Here is a 27,970-nt window from a genome sequence, read left to right on the forward strand (position 1 = left end):
ATGAAACTGTTTGTTATATTCATTACAGAAATTATATTATTAATAATGGAACAGAATATCCTCCACCAGACTTCCACAAAGGCATAACACAGTTATCCTTTACAGCTGTTGCACAAGATCCTTACTTATATCAAGATGTCAGTCTGGTGCTACTCTGGTGCATAGAGGGAATAAAGCCCTGACTACATCCCAGTCAACCTAGGTTTGATTAGCGGCCCAGGTGACTGATGGAGCAGCAGGGAGGGATGGGTGTGTCCATCCCAAGTGGGAGGGTGCTCATCTCTGACACTCCCTTAGAGAAGGCATGGTACAAACAGGGGAGTCATCTTCAAATGCCAAAGTGATGAGAGTGGAAGGTAAGGCAAGGATGTGGGTGGGGCAAATAAAGAATCTCCTCAGGATGGAGTGGAGATGGCCAAGCCCTCAGGACATCCTTAGGATCCACAACTGGCCCGTGATACCACAGGAAGTCCAAGGGATAGGAAACAACCTGTTAGATCTGGTGTGGACATGGAGTAATGGAGGCTGGGCTTATAATGTGAAGTCCCAAGGAGGACCAATACAATGTAGTCAATTTGGTAACACTTCTTCATAGACCTAACCAGTTGTTGACAGGATCTTTGAATTGTACAAAGAAGAAAACTGATATCCAGGTGGTCAAGTTTCTTTATTTGGTTAGAGTGACTAAAACCAAATTCAATATATTCTTGTATGTATAATTTTGCTTATAGTTATTCTGCACTATTGTGGCAAGCAATTCCTTATATTCATTTTTTGATCTTTGAAGGTGTACAAGTTCCCCAATGTATATAAATGGAATTAAGCTCATACAGGATTATGCTGTAACCTTGACTGAAGCTCTCAGTGAAGACTAAGTTAATATTGTTCTCCCTAACTGATTACAGACTGATGCTTTTGTAAAACCATGGTACAGTTATGCCTGTCTTCCAGAATTTAACTTTCAAACCACGTCTTTACACACTGTCAGTATTAATAAATTCATATAACTCTAAGTTGTAAATACAAATAGAAGCACTATCACCTTTTCAATGTTTTCAGTAGCAATCCTCGTAAAGGTAATGGAGGATTATCAGGACTGAAACATCTCAGTTATCATAACAATATCAATATTCTGATATAGAACAGAACTATATAATTAAAATTTGTGTTTAGATTTCAAACATTATAATATACTAATAGAGGATAATGCAAATATTGGAGCCCTGGCCGATGGTACACATTGGTGAAGCTCTGACTGCAGCCCAAATAACCGTTGTTTTAGTAGTGGCACAGAGATCTGAGAGACAGGATTGGGGAGGATGAGCTTGGGCAATTGATCCATGGAGGGAAGGGAGGCTACTACACCCAAATTATTTATGTTATCAAGTGGTGGTTGGGTACATCATTTAACTTTCTCTTTGGCTCAATGTGTTAATGCAATCAGTTCTGAGAAACAGCACAAGTAATGCATGGTTTGAATCCAGATTCTTTTGGGCTTAGGGGTTAGCATAATAGTTAAGATGTTTACCTCACAGAAACAAGGTACAGAGTTTGATTCTCACGTTTGAAAGGGAAATTGGCTAGGCTTAAAATGGCCCACAAGAGCAGTTAGCCTAGTACTTATATATGAACCTATGAACTTGTAGTGACTATGTTGGTTCATGCTGTGTTGGGCAGGAAATTTCCTGCTGAGTTGGGGAAAAAGATATGCATGTGAGATCATGGAACCTCCTCCCCTATCCATATAGTCATGTTGAGTCTACAGACAGCCTACAAGTAGGCCACAGTAACCTGTTCCCTACTACCTGACTCACAAATGGGGGAAATGATAGGCCAGTAGGGCACTCTGACAGACTTCTTGGGCAGGTACAAATGGTTTGTAGGTTTTTGACAAGCCTGGCTCCCACCCCTGCAAAATGAGACTCCCCACAGTGTGTAAGTAGTGAAAAGATCAAGCAGGATTCATCAGATTCTGGAGAAATGAGGATAAAAAACGCAAATATAGGAGAGTAAATGAATGACTAATAAATATACCACTTTAAGAAAAGTCATACCTTGAAAAAAAATCATAAGGTCACGTACGTTGTCCTGGACTTGTACTTATACTCAATGGACATCTGATTTCTTCCTGTACTGAGGGAATTACTAAGGCATTAGCTAGGTAGGAAATTGGCAAATGCTCTGATTGTATTACTGGCTTTTTTTATTAAAGCCTTTTTTATAGAGCAAAATTATGACATTAGATTACAGTATTTTTTGCTGCAATATTTAATATCTACATACATTTTTCCCTAGTAGGGCTTGAACTCACAATCCACAGCTTAGGAAGCCGATGCCTTATCCAGTTGATCATTGTGTCCTTTAATAATATATTCCATTTCATATGTAACATGTGGTTCTATAGTAATGCTATTTGAAATGTTGCAGCTTAAAAGTATTAGGAAGTGGATTCTAAACCCAAGAAATACCATTTGAGACATACAAAACACTAGTACATTAGTGTATACATTATATGACTGTATTATTTAGTGACGTTTCCTCACACCTTGAGTGTAGACTGGACAAGGTCCTTCTGGTTGAGCTCAGCTTGCTGATGCTGAACCCTCTGATCACTGTTTTCCATAGAAAATTATTGCTGCTGTGTTTTTTAAGTGTGTGCACTAGCAGAAATTCCTTTGTTTTTTAGAATTTCTCCTTTTTTGGTGTTACTGTTAACTGTAGTGTTAGTGTTGGAGAAAACAAAACACTTTAGTTATTGTGGTAGTTTATGGGATAACAGGTTTACCTACAGAGAAAAATATCACTTTCAGTTACCATAGTTTGCTTATTTTTTTGTACAAGGTCAAGAGTATTTATGTTGCTGGAATTACTTTTTTGCATTCTATGTTTGATAGTCAGAAGACACAGTTGAGCTGTCTTGATAGGTCATCCTTAGGTCAATGAATCAGTGGAACCAAAAATAAAAGCTCCCCCCCCCCTCGCTAAAATCAGATGCCACACATAGCCCAGTGATCCTGTGTAAGCTATCTATTTTATGTCACAGCTTTCAATGCTTGGAATTTTTAATTGGAACTCCCTTATGAATGAAATAAAAGGCCTTAATTTCCAACAAACTTGGAACAGCTAATCGTATTATATCCTTAGCCTGTGTGTGGTTTGTGGGATTGTTCCTTCTTTGTATGTAGTTAGAGGTCTTTACAAGAAAGGGCAGCTATCTTAAGTTATGTCAAACAAGGCTTACTCCCAGGTTTGTTTTATACTGCACGAGTTAAATTAAAATGTTTACTGATATTTCAGAAAGTACTATAACTACCTTAAATTCTGTAAGGATTAATCCAAAACAAAAAATAATCAGTTTTAGACTGATACATCATTTGCAAGATAGTGCCACAACAATGCCTCTTCTCAGTCCCACATAAAATGGTACATTGTAGTGCTGTTATTGTTTATTATCACTGAAAAAGATGTGCACCTACTTACATGTAAAGATCAGATGTTACAAGAAACATAATGTATGGGTAAAAGCAAACGTAGAAAAAAAGATAAAGCCAGCAACTGGATGGCTGTGAAAAATAATTTATTGGTCAGAACATTATTCAGACTTCATTCCCAGACCGGTTTCGGCATAGAGTTAGCTTAGCCTTCTTCAGTGTGATAAAACAATAAGAAAAAAAAAGTCCTTTAATACAGAAATGTTAATTAGATACAAAAACCATTAGACATGATTGGTGAACTCCTGAATAAATAAAACATTCAAAGATGTTCATTAAGTCCTGGAGAAAAAAGAGCATCCAACTTAATTATCCATTTTTTCTCTTTAATATCTAATTTCTTACGCCAACCTGATTTTACTGTACGATCACCTAAAATTTTATCAATAACAAAAAAAATGAAACCTAGCTGTGGAGTGTTTTAATGTATGTTTATAGAGCGCATTGCTGGATTTTTTACACCTTATATCACTGAGATGCTCAGAGATACGTAACTTGAATGGCCTCGATGTTTGTCCTACATAAAAGCAGCGGCAACTGCAGCATGCCATATAGATTATCCAATCACTATTGCAGTTAGCAAAGAATTTTATATCATAAACAGTGCTTTGTATGTTTATAGAGCGCATCTATGCTGTTACAGGTTATACAAACCACTTTGCTTGGGGATAAACTTATTGGATGTGTGCCTTGTGGCCATTGTAACAACTGGGTATTTCTTCAGGCCGTGCAATTTTCTCCGTGCAGGGGACTGTTTTTTGCTTAAAAGCAAATGTGTCAGTTTTATGGAAACAAGCACCTCCTCCTTCTGTAGGACTACATCATAGAAAATTATTTTAAGTCCTGGGTGAAATTCCACATAATTTCTAGGAGTTATTCTGATTCCTATATGTTTCCAGAATAAGTGGTCAACAAAGTCAAAATAAATTAAATGAGCAAGGTATAGGTAAAGGCTAGACAAGTTTGCAAAGGAAACATCTACACTAGCAGGCAGATTGCATGGGTTATTAGTTTCCCATTCGCTTGTCAGTTTGATCATAAAAGAGAAGCATTTAGAATCATGATAGCTCAGTCACAGATAGGGGGTGTGACATTTAAAGGAAAGCTTTTATCTGCTAGAGTAGGTACAGTGTGCCTTTATCTGCCTGATATCTAGCAAAGGCATAGATAACTTTAAGTGCCCTCCACAGCCACCTTCTAATTTGTAGGTTTTCAGTAAGTATGTGCTGCCTTATGTGCATTACCTTAAGCCAGGGAAAAGACGTGTATGTAAAGCCATGCATAGTTCTACATGGCAGGCACACCTGCGCAGCTCAGGAGAGCTGCCACTGGTTTAAGAGCTCCAGGCAGTTTGGCGGTGAGTTCACTGGGTCAGGAGACTGGCTCAATCATTACTGCAATGTGAGGAGAACAGGTCAGCTTATAAGGACTAACAGCCAGAAAAGAAATGAGCCGTATGGCTTACACCCAGGCTGGAGGTAACGGGCTTCCATCTCCAGTGGAATGAGTGTAGGGCAAAGGAGGGTGGGCTTTTAGGCAGAACTCATTGCATGGAAGAGATATTCTAAGCTCAAAAGGTAGACACTTTCTTTTTTTTTTTTTTTGTACTGAGGTGTAGTTACTTTTCAATTTGTTATATTAAGAGATGAAAGGGTCAGTCCCTCTCCCCATGCATACACATAAGAGCACAGGAGTCCAGGAAAGTTTTCCACAAGAAATGTCCATTTGTGCTAACAAACTTTTCCGTAAACAAGTAAGCATGCCATTTGGTATTTGGTAGAACACAGTTTATGCATTCACTTCAGAGGCATCTTACAACTCTTCAGACATGCCATCTTTTAGACTATGCTGGCCAAATTTCTACTCATTTGCTTAAAAGTCAACATCCAGGTTCTCTTGTGTAAACCAACCAGCAACCTAGTAAAATCTATCCAATTTATAAAATGAAATAGATAGATAGATAGACAGACAGAGACTGATTTATATATGTATAGAGTTAGATTTTACATAGACAACTAGATTGATTGATCTATGCATACATAAATAGTCTGATAAACTGCTTCATTCATAATCCATGTGTTCAGCTTCTTTTTGTTTACTTGGTTTGCACTGACCTATGGGAAACTGTCTGTATCATGCATGCCTTTAAACATGTAAACAAGAGAGACTCAAACAACTGCAATTCTACGTTCGTCATCCAACAACTATGAAAACTATGAAATTCACATCACTGCTCTTTGTCTCTCTAGGGATCAAGAAAGTAAGGTATAATTACAATACAATACATATTTACATTACAATATAATAGCATAACAGTGATATAATACTGATGGATTGTTGCCACTCATTGTATTTCACAGCAGCCCTTATTTGGCATAAATAACAATGCTCTCAGGCAGTTTGATGATGGTAGTGAGGAGCCAGAAAGACTCAGCTAAGTGACACTGCACTCCCACATGCCTGGAATTTATTTTCAACTTAAAGGCACTTTAAAGGCTGAAATCAAAGTGGTATCAGCCCTTACTAGCACAGGGCTTCACTTTGAAGTTACAGCCACTTTAATGCAGTTGCAATTTCAAACCTCATTACAATGAAGCTCTAGTCAATGAGAAGAGCTATCTATTTTGAAGATCAGTCATCACAGCTATGTCTGTACCTGATACTGCTGGGCTTTGCAAGATATCTGTTAAAACAACATTCCCCTAACAAAACATGTATTCAAGTTAACACAAAAACTCCTTCCTGATCTTGGAAGATGCATCTCTACGAATACATCAACCATACTTAGTGAAGTGAAAATACAGCTTAATGGACCTAACCCCATTATTATATTTTTTAACACCCATATAATCATCAAGAAATTTCTTAAAAGCAGATGGAAACGTGTGTTTAACTGGGAGTTGTAGCTTTTTTGATATTCTAGGCAGATAAAGAGTTACAAACCAATCCCTCTTTTTTTCCTGTTACTGTATATATAATTTTATGTCATGTTACCCAGCATGGTGTTATCCTAATGGCTGTATGCCTCAGAGGCATTATTTAAAAAAAAATGCTTTGAAGACCAAACAAAGATCACCCCACAGGAGCGTACATGACAGATAATACAATGAAAGCTCCGTTAACTGATACATGTAGTTTAAGTTTTGTAGTTCCCCTATTTCCTTAGTGACAGGTTTGTTTGTTATCTGTGGTAGAAAATTGATCCAAGTGGACTTTACTCAGGTTAGCCTAGTATTTGCAATTAAACAGAAGAATTATAGCAGCCAGATAAAATAAAAAAGCATCAATACAAAGAGAAATTGCAAACGCAAGCTCATAAATATAAAATGGTTAGAAAAATCAAACATGCATAATAAAAGCACATGTCCTCTAAGGCTTTAAAATATGAGCAAAATTAGAAAAAAAAAATATTCAATAAATGCACTGAAATAATGGGCAGGGCATGTATACAGAAATGTTTCACAGTAAGTGCATGTATAAATTGTAAATGCAATTTATAAAAAAGGGACTGCCAGCTAATTTAGGTGAGAGACAATAAATAAAGGAGGGGAAAAAAGAGGCAAAGGTTCAAAACTATGCAGATGGACAGGCAGTATTTTTTGCCCCTCCCCCTGCTGATGATCATCCCCATCCTGACCAATGGACTTATTTTTTTCACATCATTGAGACAGGAGTCATCTGGTGAGGCCATCATTTAGGCAGTCATTGGAGTGGTTTGGCTTTTTTGCTTCCTGACACTAACCCTCTGCATGCACTCAAAAAATGCCTGGGGATGTCATGCAATGGTATGATTTTGGAGGCTTTCCTCTCATTTCCACATGTAGTATTCCCTCAAAGTAGTTTTGCCTCTCCCCAGGGAGTATCAGCAGTGGTTTTGCTGGTCCTAAACAGGGAAACTGCACAGATGTTGTGTGCCCCAGAGTGAGCGCAGCCCTCTCCTCCCACCAGGATAGGTGACTGAGCCACACCCCTTCAGTTCTTCACCTTCTTGCTCAGCTCCTCAAGTGCCAGACCTCAAATCAAACCCCAGTTACCTAGCTCATAGTAAGGGGCTTCAACCATTTGTACCACAGAGCCAGGCTAAGGAGATGGGCAGGTAGGTTTGGAAGATCTGAAAACAAGTTGCATGAGAAATGTGGGGAGTGATGATAGTAAAGATAGTTAAAGTTTTTTTTTTCTGTATGTATAAGATGTTTTTCTTTAAGTACAAAAAACTGCACTGCACTCTATACCCTACCTGAATCAGTATCATACAGAATGTTGCAATTATTTTTTGGATAATCCTTATGTTCCCTTTAGTATTAATTGACTAAGCTAAGCTTGTTTCTACCCACCCTGAAGATATTTTGATCAAAGTCAAGACTGTCATATATAAATGTGTCTAGTTTCCTTGTGTTGGCTTTGATTCTGAATATTTGACAGTCATTTTTGTACTCAAAGTTCAGAATATTCTTCCCAAAGTATAGCATACCATATTTACTTACTCTGAACTATTTATTTACCACATTTATTTTCTACATTTATTTACTCCTGTGTCTGAGGGACAGGTATATTTCATAGAGGATACCACTGCTGTGAAACAGACTTGCCATCCACATAAGGCAAAGTTCATCCCTGTCCATTTTCATGTGCAACTTAGAATTATGAATGGGAAACAGAAACTTTACCCCAAGGTTGCCCCCTGTTCTACTAATGGACCGGTACAGCTCCTAAATGCTTTACCCTATGCATGAGTCTCTTCAAATTATCTATGGTATGATCCCAGGATGTCACAACCACAATTTTTGGGGAATCATTCTGGGTATCAGTGGAAAGGGTGGACTACCTTGCAGGAACATTCCCATTAATGGGAATGAGAAGACATCTGTCTTCCAAGCCTGTTTGCAAGGAGTCCTGGAGCAGAATTTATTTAGCTGTCTGTTTTGAAAGGAGGCAACAGATCTACATGAGATATCCCCCACAGTTGGATCAATTATTGAAAGACACCAGGATGAAGTTTCTATATGTACGGTTCTGTCCTGGTCTTTCTTAGCTAGTCTGCAATATAAGATTTACTCTGACAGAATGAAGAGTCAAATTGAGCTGGGTTACTATCTCCCAGGTTATCATAACAAGTCTGCAAAGATAGCAAGATCTCTGGTATCCCCTTGTTTGCTTATAGGTTCATAGGTTCATAGGTTGATACTAGGTTATCTGCCCTAGGGCATTTATAAGCCTAGCCAGAGTGTGTTTGGCTTTTGCCACCCTTTTAGATTAGTTGACTGTGCCTCTGTATAGTAGGTCACAGAAGATAGCCCTTTTGAGGTTAGTTTACTGTGCCTCTGTCTAGTAGGGACACAGAAGAGATCCCAGGGGTAAACCTACGATCTCCCATCCACTCGTCAAGATTTCTCTTGAAGAGGGTCATTGAGGGACTCTGCCTAACATGGATTGGGATTTTGTTCCAGAGTGAGGGGAGCCTCTGGGATATGAATCTGTCCCTCCAGCATGTCCTATTTATTTCTGTGCTGAGGTTTAAGTCCCTGGAGCGTGTAGCTCTAAGGGATTTGGATTTCCTGAGGTGGAGCATATCCATTAATTCTGGGTTGGAAATGGCTTTATACATCAGGCACAGATCGCCTCTGAGTAGCCGGTAAGCAACTGAGTAGAGCTGGAGTTTCTTTAGCCTAACTGCGTAGGGCATCTGTTTGAGTCCCTTGATCCTCTTGGTGAGGTACTTTTGGGGTCTTTCCAGTTGCTGAAGGTGTCGGGTAAGGTATATCCCAAATGGGTCATTGTATTCAATTATGGGCCTGATGAGTAGAGGGGCACAATGACCTCTCTTGATCTAGATGTGAACCCTTTCATGATAAGGTGGGCTATATAGAAGGTCTTTCTAACCACTTTGGCAACGTGATTGTCAAAGGAGAGATTGCTATCTACTTGGGTCCCCAAATCCCTAATTACTTCTTCCGTACTTAATGGATTACCACCTATGTGGTAATTTGTGGGCACTTTGTTTTTCCCAAAGGGGATGACTATGCACTTTTTGGCATTTAGCTTTAGGCCATGGCTCTGGCACCAGTTATCCATCTCTGTGAGACCTTTTTGGAGGATGCTTGTGGCAGTCGGCGAGTCGATTATGGCACCCAGTTTGCAGTCATCTGCGAACTTGGTCAGCTATAGTTCTCCCATGTTAGCCTGTACCTCAGAGAAATATATACCGAACAAGAGAGGTCCCAGGACTGATCCTTGTGGGATGCCACTTGTAACTGGTTTAGAGTCTGACATGGCACCTGCAATTCTGACCATATGGGTTCTATCCCTGAGCTAGTTTGCAACCCATCTTGTGACATAGGGGTTGATATTTAAGCTGGTGGGCTTATTTATGATGCCCGAGTGGGGTATTGTGTCGAAGGCTTTTGCGAGGTCCAGGTAGGCTGTGTGGACTACCTTCCCTTCATCTATGGCCTTGGTGACTGTTTCAAAGAAGTTGACCAGATTCAAGAGGCAAAATCTGCCCTTAACAAAGCCGAATTGGGTAGGATCCAGTGTTTGGAGGTTCCCAATGTCTTTGTTTATGAGTTTCATGATGATACACTCCATAGCTTTGCAGACCAGGCTAGTCAGGCTTATAGGGCGATAGTTTCCAGGGTCCGTTGTGGCACCACCTTTGTGGAGTGGGACCATTGTTGCTGTACGCCATTCCTTGGGTACATATCCTGTAGTAAGGCTGAGACTGAACAGTGACTTTATGTGAGGGTTCAGTTCTTCTTGGAGTTTGTGTAAGACGCAGCCCGGGACACCGTCCGGTCCCACTGATGCTGTGTTTTTTGCTTTGGAGAGGGCAGCTCTCACCTGTGCATCTGTGATGTCAGGGAGGCTACACTCTGTTGGGATAGACATTTGCTCTTTTGGGGGGGAATGGGGGGAGAAGTTTGCACTGAACCTGTCTGCCAGGATGTTAGCAATGTCTGTGGGTTCAGTGTATTTTTTGTCATTTTAACTAACTCAGGGCATATCTGGGAGTTGCCACCCAGATTCCAGACATAACTAAAGAAGGCCTTGTGATTATCTTTAGCATCTTGTGTAATTTTTCTTTCGAAGCTGGCCTTAGATGATTTTATGAGGGATCGTAGTTTCTTGCTAGTACTGATCAGAGATGCCTTCCCTTTTTGGGATTTTGCTCTATCATGTAGTAGCTTCCTCCTTTTGTTGTACAGCTTATTTATGGCTGGGGTCCACCAGACAGGTCTCCTGCTTTTGGAGGAATGAGTCTTGGTTTTATCTGGGATAGCACGATCCATGCATTCCTGTAGGTGTCCATAGAAAGCATTTGTAAAGGATTCTGCGGTTTGGGCTGTATTTTCCACTGGCCCAGGGGCTTTGAAGGATTCCACCTCAGTTTTGAGAAGTGTGAAGTTTGCTTTTGAGAAGTTCTTCACCGTGATTTCCTTTGCTGGGGGTGGGGATGGGATATGGATGTCCAGTGAGATTAATTTATGGTCAGATCTTATCAATAAGGGGTATACCTCTGGTATGGAACATAGAGTCCCCATGTTGGTGATGATCAGGTCCAATATGTTTTCCCCTCTTGTGGGAGTGGTGACCAGTTGTTCCATAGCATTTGAGTTTATAAATTCTAGGAACCATTGGGAAGGGTGTTGGGGCTTGAGTAGTGCTCCCAGTCTATGTTTGGGTAGTTGAAGTCACCCAATATAATGGTGTTTGGAGAGACCTTCATATTCTCCAGTGTTCTCAGGAAAGCTGAGTGGGGTTCCTGAGTTTGGGAGGGTGGTCTGTAGCAGGCTACAAACTGAAAGGCAGTTTTGCCCACTGTTAGTTGCACATGGATGGTCTCCGATGTTTCATGCAGTGCCACTAACCTGGAGGTGTGGGTATCTTTGATGAATATGGATACTCCCCCTCCTTTTGTGGTTTGGACTGAGTTTTCGGGCCGAAAAGCATGGTATGAGGTATAACCTGGTAGTGCTGGGGTGCTCTTGGGAGCCTTGAACCAGGCTTCTGTTACTGCACAGATATCGATATTCTCCATACTGAGGAGAGCCTCAAGTGCGTGCATCTAGAGGTTTAGACTTCTGGCATTGAGCAGCATTACCCTTAGTTTCTTTTTCTTTGTGTTGTCTATGGAGGTGGTTTTGTCTTTTGAGCCTTGCCTAAAAAAGGCACTATGGGGGGTGGCAAGAGCCTTAGCCAGTATTTGAAAGCCCAGGGGTGACAGGTGCAAGCCCTCCCTAGCGAAGCAACATGGCTTGTTGAGCATGTCATCCCAGGCTGACAGACACTGGATCCCCTTTGAATGACACCAATACTTTAGCCAATTGTTAAAATTGATCATTTTGTCTTTATACTGTGGCATCATTCTTGGTGCGGGTAAGATGCTACTCAAGGTCAGGGTCATAACGGCCGGGGCTACATGATCAGAGAACTCCTCTATGTCTCTTTTCATGTAGTCCAGGGAGGTAAGTCTCAGGACATTCACACCAGCATGGACAATGACGGAGTCATATTTGTACTTGCTTTGGAGTGCTTGTGTTATGTGGTGGATCCTGGCACCCGACAGGCAGCTTACAGTGACCTTCTCCTTGTTCAGCCTGGTGAGTGTGACATCAGTGTGTCTGACAATAGAGTCACCTATTACAAGTGTATTAGGTGTGTTGTTTAGCCTTAAGGGCTGTGACTGTGTGGTACACTGACTTTGTGAACTACGTGATACGTGGGCATTGTTGTGGGGTAGCGGTTGCTTGGATGTCTGCTTTGGAGGTCTCTGCTGCTTGGACAGATTTTTATTTAGAGCCTCCAAGTATGTTTTTGTGTGTTTATGTGTTTGGTTTTCTGTTGCGATAGGTCTATGTGAGACTGGATTTGTGGTGTGTGTGGTTACCTTCTCCTCCTGACTGACTGCACCAGTATTGGGTTGAGAGAGCTCAGCCTCCAGTTTGGCTATATAGTTGCATCTCTCACATATATTTTAGCTTGTTGGGAGGAGGAGAGGGTGGTCTGTGTACATAAAGCAGTTGTAACATTGCCTCAAGTTTCCCAGATTCACCAGCTGGACTGGAGAGTAAACCCGAAACTGACTTTTGGACATGCCAGAATAGTATAAGGAACTATTTTTTGACTGATCAAAAAGGACCAATAAGGAGCCAAGTACTTAAAGGGAGTATAAGAGGGTGTAGTGCTTTAGTTTATTAGTGCTTACTTATAAGATTACTTATACGAGCAACTGCAAGGCTTTAGAATGAAAATAGAGTGCTTACTTTGAGATTTAGAACAGTTCTAAGGGAAAAAGTGAAGAGCAGACTTTGTGGAGCCGGAAATAGTTTAAACCAGTTTAAGCATCGCTGCCCGATGCTGTGTTATGCGCAAAATCGTGCAAAACTGCACAAATGTGGGTTCTAAAGCAGGGAAACTGAAAGAGATAAGAATTGACCCAGAGCGGCCAATAAGCTACTAGTTTCAGGGCTGAGACCACTCCTCCAGGGACAGATAGGCTGCTCAAAGCTCCCCACTCTCACTGGTGAACAGAGAAGCTTCCTCCTATCCAAGTAAGGATATGGGCAACACAGGAAACTATACCACAGTCCGGAATTCAGCAAAACCTGAAATCTGGACTAATCTAGTTCAGCAAAGGCGGGAAAAGAGAATATTTTTTTTTTTCAGGAAACAGCAGAAAAACACACAGAAAACACTGTAAATGCTATAAACAGGCTAGCACACTTTAGTGTGTAGCCTACAACAGTTATACAATACAAAAACGACTTAAATTGATATAAAACAAGTGCAAAAGCTGTAAAAAGCAGAAGGCAAATGCAATTTAAACTTTTTAAAGCACAGATCAGTTAGAAATTCACTTTTTAGGTGGGAAAAGGCAGTCGGAGCAAAAAAACAGAGAAAAAAAATACTTGTATCATATTACTATAGTATTGTCATTGCAAACTTGCAGAGGTCTTGGGGACAAGAGATTATTTAAGACTTTTAAAGCATTGATCACTGCTATCACCTCTCTGCATTCAAGTGCTTCTTTCTGTCTTGGGGTCCCACAGACCTTGCACTTTAACCTTTGAATGTGACACCAGGATTGTGAGAAATCTGTTCTACCCATTAGAGAACCTCCCTCCTTCAAACATCAAAACAGGGATCTGAAAAGATAAAGGGATTAGATGCTGAATACAGACTAACCTGGAGTACTATTGGATTTTTTAGGTCTGGGCAGGAGAAGCATAAGACTCAGAGGCCACATACAATGAAATCCTGAGAAATTGCCTTGCAAATATCTGTCTTCGATTGGAGAAACAATCTACTTTGTCTGGGAGAACCACGGCTCATTCCAGGGCTGAATCTAACAGGCATCCTAGAATGTCAGTTCTGATACAGAAAACAGTTCTGTGCAAAGGGATGAGAGAAGAATCCTGTGATTTGATTTGAAAACACAGACTGAGTAGAAGATTTTGAACAGTTGCTAAAGACTCCTGACAACAGGCAAAAGAGTCTGCAAAGATAAAGACAATCACCAAAATATGTAGAGATGTAACTGTTTTGAAATCTGCAGTAAGCAATTACTGGAGTTAGACTCTTTGTAAATACCCTAGGTGCAGTGAAAAGAACAAACAGTAAGACAGACAACTAATAATGAGATCCAGATACAGGAATTCATAAGAAACACCTGAACAGATCGCAAACTGGGATGCAATGGTAGGCATCCTTTAAGTCTAGCTTTACCATGAAAGCTAGTAAAGGAGATAGAGGCAAGAGGGACTCAATACATGAAAGTCTGAACTCTGGCATTTTGACAACAAAATTTAGACAGGAAAGGTGTAGTACAGGTCTTTGATTTCCTTCCTTCTTTGGTACGGTACGAGAAAAATCCTTGAATAAAAGTCTTTGCCCATCTGGCAGATAAGCACTAGTTTGATTGCTCCCTGAAAACACATTTGATTCAGAATTGGAAGAAACAAAGAGATTTGGTTTACAAGACAAGTAGAAGTCCCCCGAAAAGGAGGGAGGGATTTCAATTGCCAATAGTACCCCTTCTGAATTATCTTTAGAACCCATTTATATGAAACAATCTGGTGTCATAAGGAAAGATGAAGACTCCGAGAGATGAGGAGAGATAGAGATTACCAGGTCTATATTATTTCAATGAAGGTTAATTATATTAAATACCATTTCATCAGCCCCTTTTCAGCGAAAGGCAAACTCCGTGAACGATCGTTTCATCACAATTTTTCCCATGGTAAATAACAAGTTGGTCAACATAACACTTGCATAAAAACAGAAAAATGTACCCCCACACCCCCTCTAACTAATTATACCAACTCTGAGATTGCAGTACAGTGGGGAAAAGGGCAAATTCCTGAAGATGGCCTAGTGGTTACTTAACGTGGGAAATATTTTGATTTAACGATCGTTTGTGGAGTTTAACTTTCGCTGAAAATGGGTCAATGAAAGGGTATTTGATGTATTTAACTTTCACTGAAATAATATAGACCCAAGATTACCACAGTGGGGGAGGAGGAGAGACCAAGCAGACCAATAGTCATGCTGACTGGGAGAACTGACTTGATTGTTTGAGGCTTCCCCTTTCTTCTTGCAGCTTCCTTGCCCCTACTTTTTTAAAATTCTTTTTGATGGCATGCTGTTTGAATTGCTTATTGAAAAGGAAAACTGGGGATCAAGAGAAATGTTATTTGCCTTGTAAAAGGAGAGTTGAAAAATCTGAATAACTCCATAAATCAACTTTCATCACACTTTTTGAGCACCTCAGCTGCAGAAGGGCCAAACAGAAGTTACTTGTCTAAGGGAGAATGTAAAATTTCATCCTTAACATCATCAGGCAGGTTTTGAGAAGAAAGCAAAGCAAACCTTCCCAAGTGTGATACAGAAGCTCTGGAATAAGTAGTAACAGCACCATACGCAGTTTAAAACATGCTTAGTAACATGGAAAGCAAACATTAAACAGACATTCAATTCATTTTTCTCAGAAAAAGAAAAGTTAAGCATTAAGTTTTGCATATTTTCAAAAAATAAAAGTAAAAATTTTAAGAGAGCTTGACAATTTAAATTTCTGAGAGTTAAAGGAGCAGAAGAGTACACTTTCTTTCTCAACTTGTCTAAAGGTTTCCCATCCTTGTCAGATGGAATGGGGTTAGCAGTCTGTTTAGCAGAAACAGTTTTGGATAGAGAAATAACTGCCAGACCTGCTTTAGGGTTAGAAGTTAGAGTTTGGGGTACCCCTGTATAACCTGTCAGATATCCTGGGAGCACGATGAAGATTGTCAGGTAAACTAGAAGCAGTGAGGTAAACATTCTCTTAAGTATACAAAACAGGAGGAGAAGCTGCTGTAACAAATCATAATACATTTTCTGTGCAACAGGAGTTTCATTCTGTTTCCACTGAAAAATATCTCTTTCATCTTTGATAAAGTCTCAGCAAAAAGATAAACCCTCAAGAGAAAAATCTGAAACACTACTTTCCCCATAATCAGAGTGTTTAGAGTGAAAATAAATTGTTGACATACAACCATCTCCCTGCAATGCCAGGTCTTCTGACTGAAAATCCTTGTCAGAAGGAAGGAATTATTTTTCTTTTCTTGTCTTAAGACATAGTTCACAAGGAAAAGGCTGGTAAGAGTTCCTTAGTAAATCCCAGCAAATTTTTCCTGTCCATAGAAAACAGAAATAAGAAAAGGCAAAATGTTCTCACTATGTTCACTTTTCCTTGGAAATTCCATGGAAAAAACTGACTCTCAGTAGGCATACTCATCCCAGATTCAGGATCCGTATCCCAGCTGAGTAAAATTCACAAGAGTGGTTCTCGCTTGCCTGCCAAAGGCATCCCTACAGCCATATAAAACATGGATATCCCTCGGTCCAAGCACTACCAGAGGGACCAGGCGAATAAAATAAAATCGGTTTGAGGAGCTATGAATGGCCACAGTAGAGTCACCCACCATCAGATGAGGCACAGAAGGAGCTGTCTTGAAAACCAAAGATTCTCAACCAACATTCTTTTTCTTGCAGACAGGGTAAGATAAAATCATGGAGACTGGTAACTGCTCCGTAGGTTAAGGGAGAAGGAGAACTCAAAAGCAGGTAGCAAAGCTTGAAAAAGACATAAAAGGTAAAGCAGATAATAAGTTATATTGAGGTAAGTAAAGCATTGATAGCCCCCCATCAGCACAATATCCTGCACCAAAAACACAAACTTCAAAATTTGTAGGAAATTCTGTCAAAACATAGAATTTTTTTATACAAAAACTTTACATAAGCATTTACACACAGACTCACTTAGAAATGCAATGACAGTTCCAGAAAATCACAAGATTTCCTCAGAACAATAAATTTTATTGGATGGTTTTCTCCAACACAGACTTATCTGCCTAACCTAGAAGGATTATTAGCCAATAGACAATTAAACGGTTCTTCCCAAAGAAGTGCAGCTTGGTGGCAAAAAGCTATGACTAATTTAGCAGTCTAACTCTCTTTATACTGAAGCTCCCCTCAAGATCCTGACAGTGCATGTGGAAGGCACCTTTATGCTTTGAAAGCTGGCTGTCACTGGGGTAGGACCCTTACAGCTTAGGCTACTGCAATAGTGATCTAAATGCTGAAAATCTTCTTTTCCTCATGACAGGCTGCATTACTTAAGTGCAGGAAAAGCATACTGTGGGCTATGGGTTCTGCTTCAGTTTGAAGAGCTTTTCTGCCAGCTTTTTAAAATCCTGCAGGGAAATTACTTGTTATTGGATTAGAGTAACTCTGAGCAATGGCGGTGTAGGGGTCTGTAAGATCTAAATCATTTATTTATTTATTTTATTTATTTTTATTTTACATTTGTTGACTGGGAAGGTCCGACTGGATATATGTCCATTTTCAGCGGAGGCCCAGGGAGAAAAGCTCTACACAGATGGCATAAGACAGAACAGCATAATACAATGTAAAATACAACAGAGAAATACAATACAATCGAGAGAAATGTTTACATATTTACATAATGAAATCATTCCACTATTTAGTATAATTCAAGATAGAGGTTATACAATATATTTGTAGGTCATTTTCCAAGTTCCCATTCCAACATTCAAAAAGTTCATATACATTTGTGTGTTTCTTTTTAGGTCACATAAAATATATTCTAGATTTCACTTAAACAACATGTTAGTACAGAGTAATATAGGTTAGGATTCAGAGACACCCCTAGGACACCCTAATTGGGTGCACAGTAGTAAAGTGTGGGGATTAGTCAGGGGTATAGCAAGGACAGAGCCATCGCATAGTGAAGTATTTTGTAAGTTTTTTTTTTTAAATTGGGTTGGAGAGGTTGTAAGGTTAGTTCTGTAGGAAGAGAGTTCCAGACTTTACTAATTGAGCTCATAAACAGAGCTTCCCCAGCTGAGTTGTTAGCTTTGAAGGTGAAAGCTAGCATTTTATTAGAGGATCGAAGAGTTTTAAGGTTCTGGTATGGGGTGATGAGAGTTTTAAGACTCAATGTCCGTTCTGGCTGGTAGAGAATCTTGTGGGCAGTTATGAGTTGGTTAGTTAGTAGAAGGTTAGGTAGTTCAAGCCAGCTTAGTAGTTTGAGGTTGTGGCAATGATGGGTCCTATAGGTAGAGGCGGTGGCAAATCTGGCAATATGATTATAGCAGGCTGTGAGCTTGTTCAGGGAGGCTTTACTCAGGTTGGTGAATAAAGGGGAGGCGTAGAGAAGTGTGGATAGTAGATGAGTGCGAGCAAGAACAGCTCTGGCTAGGGGAGTTAAGAAGGGTTTGATTCTATGTAGAGAGACAAATTTTTTATTTACTGTTTTGATGGTATGGTCGATATGCAAGTCAAACTTTAGGTTGTTGTCAACTATAACTCCTAGTAGTTTGGTTGAGGGGTCTGGTGAGATAATAGTGCCATTGTTAGATTTAATGGAGAAGGTTAGAGAGGAGGTCTTACGAGATGGTGGATATATGCTGGTCAGGTACCCAAACTTCAGTAAGTTTTGGTCATATGGATACTCCAGAAGGAGTAGATGATGGATATATTATGAAAAGTTGATCCCTAGGGTGACTTTTGTGAATTATCATAGTGGGAAAGGAACTCTCTGACTTTCTGTCTGTTTTATGTGGATATCAGTGTCTGCCATGAGAGGCACAGCTCTCACATAAAAGTACTCCTAATGTCAATAAGGTTGCCAGCAGTAAACATGCTGCACCCATCACGCACAATTCAAAGCATACATATAGACCCATGTATACTGAGGCACTTACATGTAACCTTCCTAAACCACAAAGACCTCCTAGACAAAGTACACAATAGAAATAACCTCAGCAGCCCCAAACACACTCTTTCAAAACAACACCCACATCAACACATAGAGCTACATCTCATCAAAAATAAATATAATTCAAGGCTGTTCAAACAGGACAAAGCACGTGAGCTGCTCCATGTTCAAATCACCATAGGCAAAATCCAATACGACTTCCTTGCAAGCTATAGGTCCCCCTCTATTATCCAGGAAACCCATACCATGTATTTAAACTTATTATAAACACTAACCATCCAACCCAATACCATATTCATGGGTGACTTTAATTACCCCACTATTAACTGGGAATCCTATATGACATCAAACATACATGCACAGAGATTCCTGGATTTTGTAAACACAAACTCCCAGGACCAGATAGTCAATACACTAACAAGGGGTGCAACCATACTGGATCTGGTCCTCACTAATATGGGAGAGTGCTGCCCACCCCCAACTGTAATGCCTTCCCTGGTAAGGTCAGACCACAAAATGGTCTCCTTTGAAGTAAAAATTAAACCTGGACCTCCAGCTAAACCGTGAAGACTCAGGAGCTATACTAAGGCTAACCTCCTGCTATTAAGTGAGAACCTTGCAAAATTTCAAGCCCCTATAAACCCTGAGAACACTTTTGCCTATGTAGAACGGTTCCCAGAAACCTTGTACAAGCATGTCAATAGCTGTACAAAGGCAGCTGTACCCACCAGGAAGAAGTACAAAACTGACTCAAACTGGTGGAATCACAAAATCAATCGGATGTATAACAGAAGGAACAAAATCATGGCAAAAATTAGGAGGTGCAGCACCCAGCAGAATAAAAGTACTCTCATTAAACTAAACAAACAACTCAGATGACAAACAAAGTCTACCAAAGTCAAATTTGAGGTAAGTTTGGCCTCCCAGGCCAAGGACAACCACAAAGCATTCTTTAGCTATGTCCACAACCTCAAAGGCAATACAAAATTGTGTGCAGAGCTCATTGTAAATGGATCCACCTATACTGAGCCAGAAGATATAGCAAACCTAGTGGCTGATAAATTCAGCTCCAACTTTACTCCTCTCTCCCCCTTAACCTTCCCTCAGGAAATATCATCAAATATAACTCCTCCTACTATCACTAAGGAACAAGTCCTTAATGCTCTCTCTAAGACCAAGAACACTTCATCAATGGGCCCAAACAATATCCCAGGATGCCTTCTAAATAGTACAAAACATGACCTATCAGAGGCTCTGGAATTACTATTTAACTGTAGCCTCCAAATAGGCTTTGTGCCTCATGGAGAAAGGCAAAGGTCATCCCTATGCATAAAGGTGGGCCATCTACAGACCCTGGTAACTACAGATCCATACATCTCACTAGTCTTATATGTAAAGCCATGGAAAGAATTATCATGGAGATGATCAAAAGAGATATAGTAAACCTCCAGACACAGTTTGGTTTTGTAAAGGACAGATTATGCCTACTCAACCTGTTGGACTTCTTTGAGAAGGTTACCAAAGCAATGGATGAGGGCAAAATCATTCACACTGCCTACCTTGACCTGGCCAAGGAATTTGGCACAGTACCTCACTCGGGCATTGCTGACAAGCTCAAGAGTAAAGGTACAAATCCACATGTCACCTAGTGGATAGCCAGCTGGCTCATAGACAGGATCCAGGAAGTTAGAATTGGAGAGTCCATCTCTACAAAGAGGCTAGTCACAAGTGGAGTCCCTCAGGGATCATTCCTTGGACTGCTCCTTTTTGGAATTTACTTCTCAGAAGTCAAGGCCAATGTCAGTGGTCTCTGGCTGACTAAATTTGTAGATGATTGCAAATTAGGAGCAGTCCTTGAATCTCACACTTACACAAATATTCTCCAAGAGGGGCTGACACAGACAAACAACTGGTATCAAAGTCATGGACTAAAATTAAATGCCAAGAAATGCATAATAGTATCCTCTGGGAACTCATCCATCCCTGGTAACTGTCATATTGACAACACACCCCTTAGAGCTGACCCAGTAGTCAAGGACTTAGGGACACACATAGGTAGTAATCTAGCCTTTGATCATCATGTGTCTACAGTGGTGAGGAAATCATTCTATGTTATGCAACTTATAAACAAAGGTATGGCATCTAAGTCCAAGGAAGTCATTGTTCCACTGTATTCAGCATTCATCAGACCTATCATTGAGTACAATGCCCCCTTTGGTATACATCTCACCAGGCATATCCAACAACCGGAACATCCACAGAGGTTCCTCACTAAAAGAATACAGGGCATAAGTAATATGTTCTATACAGACCGCCTCAAGGCCCTATCCCTGTATTCTGTCTCCTACAGGCTTTTGAGGGGAGATCTATGCCTGGCTGACATACAGGGCATTGTCAAACCCCACTCTGATGGACCTCCTGCATATCCACAAAACAAACAATACCAGAATTACTTGTTATAAAGACTTAAACCTTGCTTATGATATAAATAGGACCTGCTGGAGAGATAGGTATGTATCCCAGAGACTACCCTGTTAATGGAATAGGCTCCCCATCCATGTGAAGCAGAGTTCCTCCCTAATCCAATTCAAGTAAAACTTGGACAACTGGATGGGAAACTGGAAAGTTATCCCTGGTTTGGAACCTATGTTTCTGATGCAAACAGGTAACCTGTAAATGGTTCATCTCCCAGGCCCATGCTTACACTTATCAAGAGTATCAGAACTGGGATGCATGACTAGGCTTAAAAAGGCCCTTGTGGTCATTAGCCTAGTAAACACCTACGAACCTATGAGTATCATTGGTGTATCCACTTCCAGTGTCCTTCATATACAGAACAATGGCCAGAAGGGTTTGCTAGGAATGGTTGGCATGTTCACCTCCCAAGAGTTCAGAAAGAGATCAGTTGGTAAAATATACGCCAGGGGTTGGGACTGCATAGCCACATAGGTTTATAGGTTCATAGGTGAGTACTGGGCTAATGGCTCTGGAGCCAGTACAAGCCTAGCCCAAGAATATTCCCAGTCATCCTGCTGCCGGACATTAGTTCCTTGTGCCCCTGTCAAGCAAGGCTGTTGAAGTGATCCCTGGGGGTGAATTTCCTATTATCCATCCACTCATCAAGATTTTTCTTGAAGAGGGCTAGTGAGGTGCTGTGCTTAACGTGAATGAGGACTTTATTCCAGAGTATGGGAAGTCTCTGGGTTAGGAACCTATCTCTCCAGTAGGTTCTGTTTATTGTGGTGATGAGGTTGAGGTCTTTGGAGCATATGGCATGGAGGGATTGAGACTTTTTCAGATGAAGCATGTGTAGCAATACTGGGTCAGTCATGGCTTTGTATGTCAAGCAGAGATCGCCTCTAAGTAGGCGATATGAGATAGAGTAAAGCTGGAGTGTTTTGAGTCTTTCTATATAGGGCATGTGTTTGAGTCCTAAGATCCTCTTTGTGAGGAACTTTTGTGGCCTCTCCAGTTGTTGTAGATGTCTTGTGAGGTATATGCCAAATGAGGCATTGTACTCTATAATGGGTCTAATGAGGATGAGTAGAGAGAGATTATGACTTCTTTCCTTCTGGATGAGAAACCTTTTGTAATGAGTTGTGCCATGCAGAAGGACGTTCTAATGACAGAGGCAACATGATTGGCGAACGAGAGGTTGCTATCTACCTGTGTCCCTAGATCTCTTATCACACCTTTGGAGTTAAGTGGGCTACCGTTGATGTGGTACTTTGTGGGCACTGTTTTTTTCCCAAAGGGAATGACGATGCACTTTTTAGCACTGAGCTTAAGGCCATGGTTCTGGCACCAGTCGTTGGTCTCTGTGAGGCCTTTTTGTAGGATGTCTACATCAGCTTGAAAAAATAGCTCCCAGTTTGCAGTCATCTGTGAATTTAGTTAACCAGAGTCCCTTTGTGTTGGCTTGAACTTTAGAGAAGTAGATGCCAAACAGGAGAGGACCCAGAACCGATTCCTGTCGGACTCCACTTGTAACTGCCTGGTAGTCAGATTTAGAGTCCGCTACTTTCACCGTGTGGGTTCTGTCAGTGAGCCAGTTGGCAACCCATCTTATGACGTAGGGGTTAATGCCTAGGTTAGTGAGTCTATCAATGATTCCTGAGTAGAGGATGGTGCTGAAGGCCTTAGCTAGATCGAGGTAGGCTGTGTGGACTACCTTGCCTTCATCCCCTGCTCTGGTGACAGATTCAAAGAAGTCTATCAGGTTGAGCAGACATGATCTGCCCTTCACAAACCCAAACTGCGTGGGGTCCAGGGTTTGAAGGTTCCCTATATCCCTATTTATAAGGTCCATAATGATGTGCTCCATAGCCTTAAGGATCAGGCTCATCAGGCTGATGGGAGCAGTAGTTACCAGGGTCAGTAGTTGTTCCCCCTTTGTGGAGTGGAATGACTGTAGTGGTGCTCTTCAGTCATGAGGTCGTCATGCCTGCTCAATACCAACAGAGTGGACTTCCACTCATTGTCTGAGCCTTTCCAAAGTTTCCCTCATCTTCAATGAGTTCCTTTTAGCCAGTGTTTTTGTGTGGCTCTTTTTGTGTTGTTATGGATCACTCACTCGTGGGAAAAATGTTTCCTTGTAAAGGCAGGGATGTTTATTTCCTGTAGAGGCAGGTGCTACTTTCCATCGCTTGCATAGTCTAGTTTTTCCTACAAGGAATCTGTGTTCCATTCCAGCAGCTGCAGAGAGCCAGAGAGAATTATCATTCTTTGTAGCAGCAGGGAATCCCATTCCATTTCCCTTAGGAACAGAGATTCCATTTAATCATCCCTTTGGACATATCTTGCTCTCTGCAGAAAGAGCTGTCCTTTGATTCATTCCCTGTACAGAAAGAATCCTATTCAGTTCAATTAAGACTGCTTCTGTTTCAGCATCCTAAGACAAAGTAGTAGCCATAGTTGATAAAGACATGACCAGGTAATACTTAAAACTGCTACAACGGAATGCAGAATAAATACACCCATCTTCTCCTTTCAAAATGTGGACACAACCTCACAATGATCATAAGTATCACATCAAAGAATTTCTTGCATGTAATGAAAACTTTTAAACATTTAAAATGTTTATGACTCTCCCATGATCTAGGCAAAAAAGGTTACGGTATTAAAATCTGCTATGTCATTGACAGCTACTGTATCACTTACAAAGGTTCTGTAAGATTGGATGGGGAGGGATAATTGTTTTATATATATATATATATATATATATATATATATATATATATATATATATATATATATATATATGTTTTAATATGTTTAACCAGCCATTACATAAGCTGAAGAATACAAAGCTGAAATGATCAGAAATTGTTTTCGGGAAAACTGTAGTTACTGAGGCAGATATCTAAAAACACATACTAAAGGATGTTCTTGTAAGTGGAAGCTGTTGTATGTTCTTTAAGTATGTCACAAAAAATTATTAATACATCCTGTGCATCTAACCAGCACCCAGGATATTGTTATTAATTTTTCATATAAAATATACTGAAAGGCGGAGTATCAAAATCTATTTGTAAATACATCCTACTAGTGTGTTTGTGTTTTGGAAGGGGGTTATATTTTGGTACCACATCTAGCAAAATCCTATAAAATGTACTAAATTAACCTTTTTACTTTTTTTAGTAAAGTGGGTAGAAAAACAAAATGGTCAGAACTTATCTGGCTAGCTGGGCTTTGCTTCTTACATTTCAGTTGCAGTGGACTGAATGCCCCCATGGGACACCAGTGTCCAGTAGTTGCCAACATGCGAATACAAGGTGCATTGTTTAGATTCTTTATCAATTTCCATCTGAAAAGTTTCAAAGTCGGTTTCATCATCTTGGTTTGCTGAGATGTTTACTCCTACAACAAAAATGTGAAAGGGTTTAAGAAGCAACGATAACAATTAAAATATTAAAGCAATTTACTTGATTTGAACAACACAAACAGGTCTGGTGTGTCTGTGTGTGTGTGTGTGTGTGTGTGTGTGTGTGTGTGTGTGTGTGTGTGTGTGTGTGTGTGTGTGTGTGTGTGTGTGTGTGTGTGTGTGTGTGTGTGTGAGTGTGTGTGTGTGTGTGTGTGTGTATGTTATATTAAGACTAGAAAATGCAACAATATTCCTCAAGTATTTTGATACAGCTGAGGCGTCTCAATTCCCTCTGCCTAGTGTTCAGTGTCAGTCTGACATCTGTCTCTTTATACCAGAACAGCATGCAGGTATTGCTGTTTTACATCAAAGTTATTTTTTCCTTTATAAAATTGGAACAATTTCAATCACATACATAGTCTTTCTCCTACAGAGATCTCTCAAATAACAGGCACAATGCATTCTTTCTTGAAGAACGCCGGGTTTTCTCACTTTTGACTTTCAACAGAAACAAACACTCCTGCTGGAGCTCCATTCAGTCTCTTCCTTGAGACCCTTTGGTGAATTGAAGATTAACAAAATTATTGCAGCTTTTACTAGGCCTATAGTGTCAGGTGTTCTGCATACAATCTCCAGGCAACTTCATGACACTAACACTTCAGGGCAAGGGCAGAACAAGGTTTTCAGTTTTTCAGCCCCCCCCCCCCCCCCCCCCCCAAAAAAAAAAAAAAAAAATTCCCCTGCAAATATTTGTCACATAACCCTTGAGCTTCTTTGGTGATCTTAAATTTTACAAGATTAATATAGCTTTTAATAGTCCTATCATGCACAATACCACACTGATCACTCTCTAGATCAGAACCTGGATTGTGACTAAGGGGTCTCAGGGTAAGACAACACGAGTGGACAATAGAGTTGCTCTGGGTCAATTTGTTTTTTTGAAGAACAGTATAAGAATATGCAGAGCTAAAAATATGTGACAACTGCTGGTTCTTATTCTGTTGTTGGGAAACCCATTCTTGTCACGAAAGAATAGGAAGGACCATCAAAACAGCAAGAAATGTAGGGTTTCTAAGGCAAACATAAAGGCCAAGCATTTTTGTTCAGTAATTTCTCCACATCAGAACACTTCCTGCTGAGACACAAAACAGGTTGCTCCCCCAAACTATTTGTGATAACATGGCCCTAGACCAGCAGCTAGGGTATTGATGTGAATGGTAAACTCCTGTTTAAATTTAGATGCTACCAGGAATAGATGTGCATAGAGGGCTGCTTTCAAAAAGGCAATGTCCTATCATTCTTCTCAACACATTTCACCTGGTTAGGGCAGTGGTCCTAAACAGGCATCAGAGGGACAATTAAGGTGGCAAAATGAGATACGTGCCCCTAAACATACCTGGATGTACTCAAGAAGTTCTTTACTTTAGTTTTGCTGACTCCAGCCCATACTGGATGGTCCTCATCATTTTCAGTTGTGGCTTCAGCAGGCCTAATTCTAAAAGATACCTGAGATACTGAGCCTCTTCCTGGCCAGTGGCACACTTGGTCATATTGCCCATTAGCCCAGCCTCCCTAAAGGAGAGGAGTACTGTCTATAGTTTCAGAAGATGTATAGTCCAACCCTGAAATGCATTTGAGGCCAAAGTAGCCTGTCATAGGTAGTTACTATGCTTGCAGTCCATGGGACCACAGAACAGCCTCACCCAAATTTCCAGTTGCCCCCAAGCACTGTCACTTTAAGTGAGTTGGCCAAGGTCACAAAATAGGCAAATGAGGGCTAAGGAAATCAAATTCTGTAACACAGGAATTACACCTCACAGCCTTAACCCCCCATGCTTATTGCCCCTGTCAATTAATCGAACACTGCAAAAGCACCATGAAATGGAAAGTGGTGAACTGTATCCAGAAACAGTCCATATGGAATACCAAAAAAGCACTTTCTCCTTTACCTACCTTCTGAGTCACTCAACAGTCTCCCTTCATTAGATCAAAGGCTGTGAAGTATCTGACAGGATCCTGGTTCTCTCTTAGTTCCTCGATTTGTTGTTGCATAGATTGCACATTAAGAAGAAATTTGTACCAAGGTATTGCAGAACTTTATGATTCCATCAGGTTTTTCTGTTAACACACTGTGGCCATTTCATTCACTTTGTGACTTTTCAATCACCCCCTAAAACACCTTTATGAAACATGTCAAAAGTTGAAAACAAGTTTTTCAGTAAGGGCAGAGTCCTCTATAGCACCTCACATTTAGTGTGATGCTTCCCTGCACCCATACTTACTATAATAAATACTTTGCCAGTATACCTTGAGCTAAAGATGGATTTCCCCAGTGAAGAAGACCCACAGTCAGTTGTATGATTCCCTGCCTTCTTCACTGGGTTTTCTAGATCATGAGCAGTTCATTCTCCTTCCTACCTCCCTGTTCAAACCCGTAACCACTCTAATCCTGTCTAGTAGTGCATATATTTAAACAGAAAGAATAGACTAATCAGCAGTCACTTTGGGTTAAAAAAATCAAATCAGTAAAGCATAGACACATGCAACTGAAGCTACTCTGGTTTGAGAAAGTGTTAGTGTTTTGTTATGCATGAACTTGGTCAGAAAAGAACTAAGCTGTTTATATCCATACTCACACACACACACACACACACACACACACACACACACACACACACACACACACACACACACACACACAAATACATACACACTCACGCACAGATTCACTTCAGAAGCCTGAAAGCCCACAATCTTGAATTTCAAAAGACTGAGACCAAAATCTTGAAAGTTCAAAAGACTGAAAACTCAAAATACCGAATCTCAGAATACTGAAAGCACATAGGATACCAACATTTGCTATATTCCAGCACAACTACATACAGACACAAATAAAAGATAAACTATTTACCAATTCTCCAAGTATAAGCAGAGGATCAAGACCCCCTGCAGCCCCACACCACCTGCTACTTAAATATATCAACTCCGAGATCGCACTCCACAGAATAAAATGGCAAACATACCATTATGTGTTTCATGACTGCCTCTTGTAACCTTAGTCATGTTCCCTTCTAACTTGCTATACTACAACATAACTCATGTTAGTGTAGTGAAGTGCAATCTTGGAGTTGATATATTTAAGTAGCAGGGGGTGTGGGGGGCGCAATTCCCCACATGGGAGGAGCAGGGAGGGGCTTGCCCTCCTGCTTATACTTGGAGAAACGTAATATGGTTTGTCTTGTATTTGTTTCTGTATCTACGTCTGCTGGAATATAGTAAGTGTTGCTATCCTGTGCATTTTCAGTATTCTGAGATTCAGTATTTTGAGTTTTCAGTCTTTTGAAC

At 40.4% G+C, this 27,970-nt stretch overlaps 1 protein-coding gene across 1 annotated transcript in view; it reads right to left on the reverse strand.

Moving 5' to 3' along the window:
- Positions 1-27,970, reverse strand: part of FSCN2 (fascin actin-bundling protein 2, retinal) — a 221,615-nt gene that overhangs the window by 13,841 nt on the left and 179,804 nt on the right. The window contains exon 2 of the mRNA XM_044086718.1: positions 24,465-24,621. Coding sequence (XP_043942653.1) covers positions 24,465-24,621 — 157 coding nt within the window. The remainder of the gene's footprint in view (positions 1-24,464; positions 24,622-27,970) is intronic.

The sequence above is a fragment of the Protopterus annectens genome, chromosome 10.part0 (assembly GCF_019279795.1).
Source record: "Protopterus annectens isolate FY-2018-M chromosome 10.part0, PAN1.0, whole genome shotgun sequence".
Taxonomy (NCBI): Eukaryota; Metazoa; Chordata; order Ceratodontiformes; family Protopteridae; genus Protopterus; species Protopterus annectens.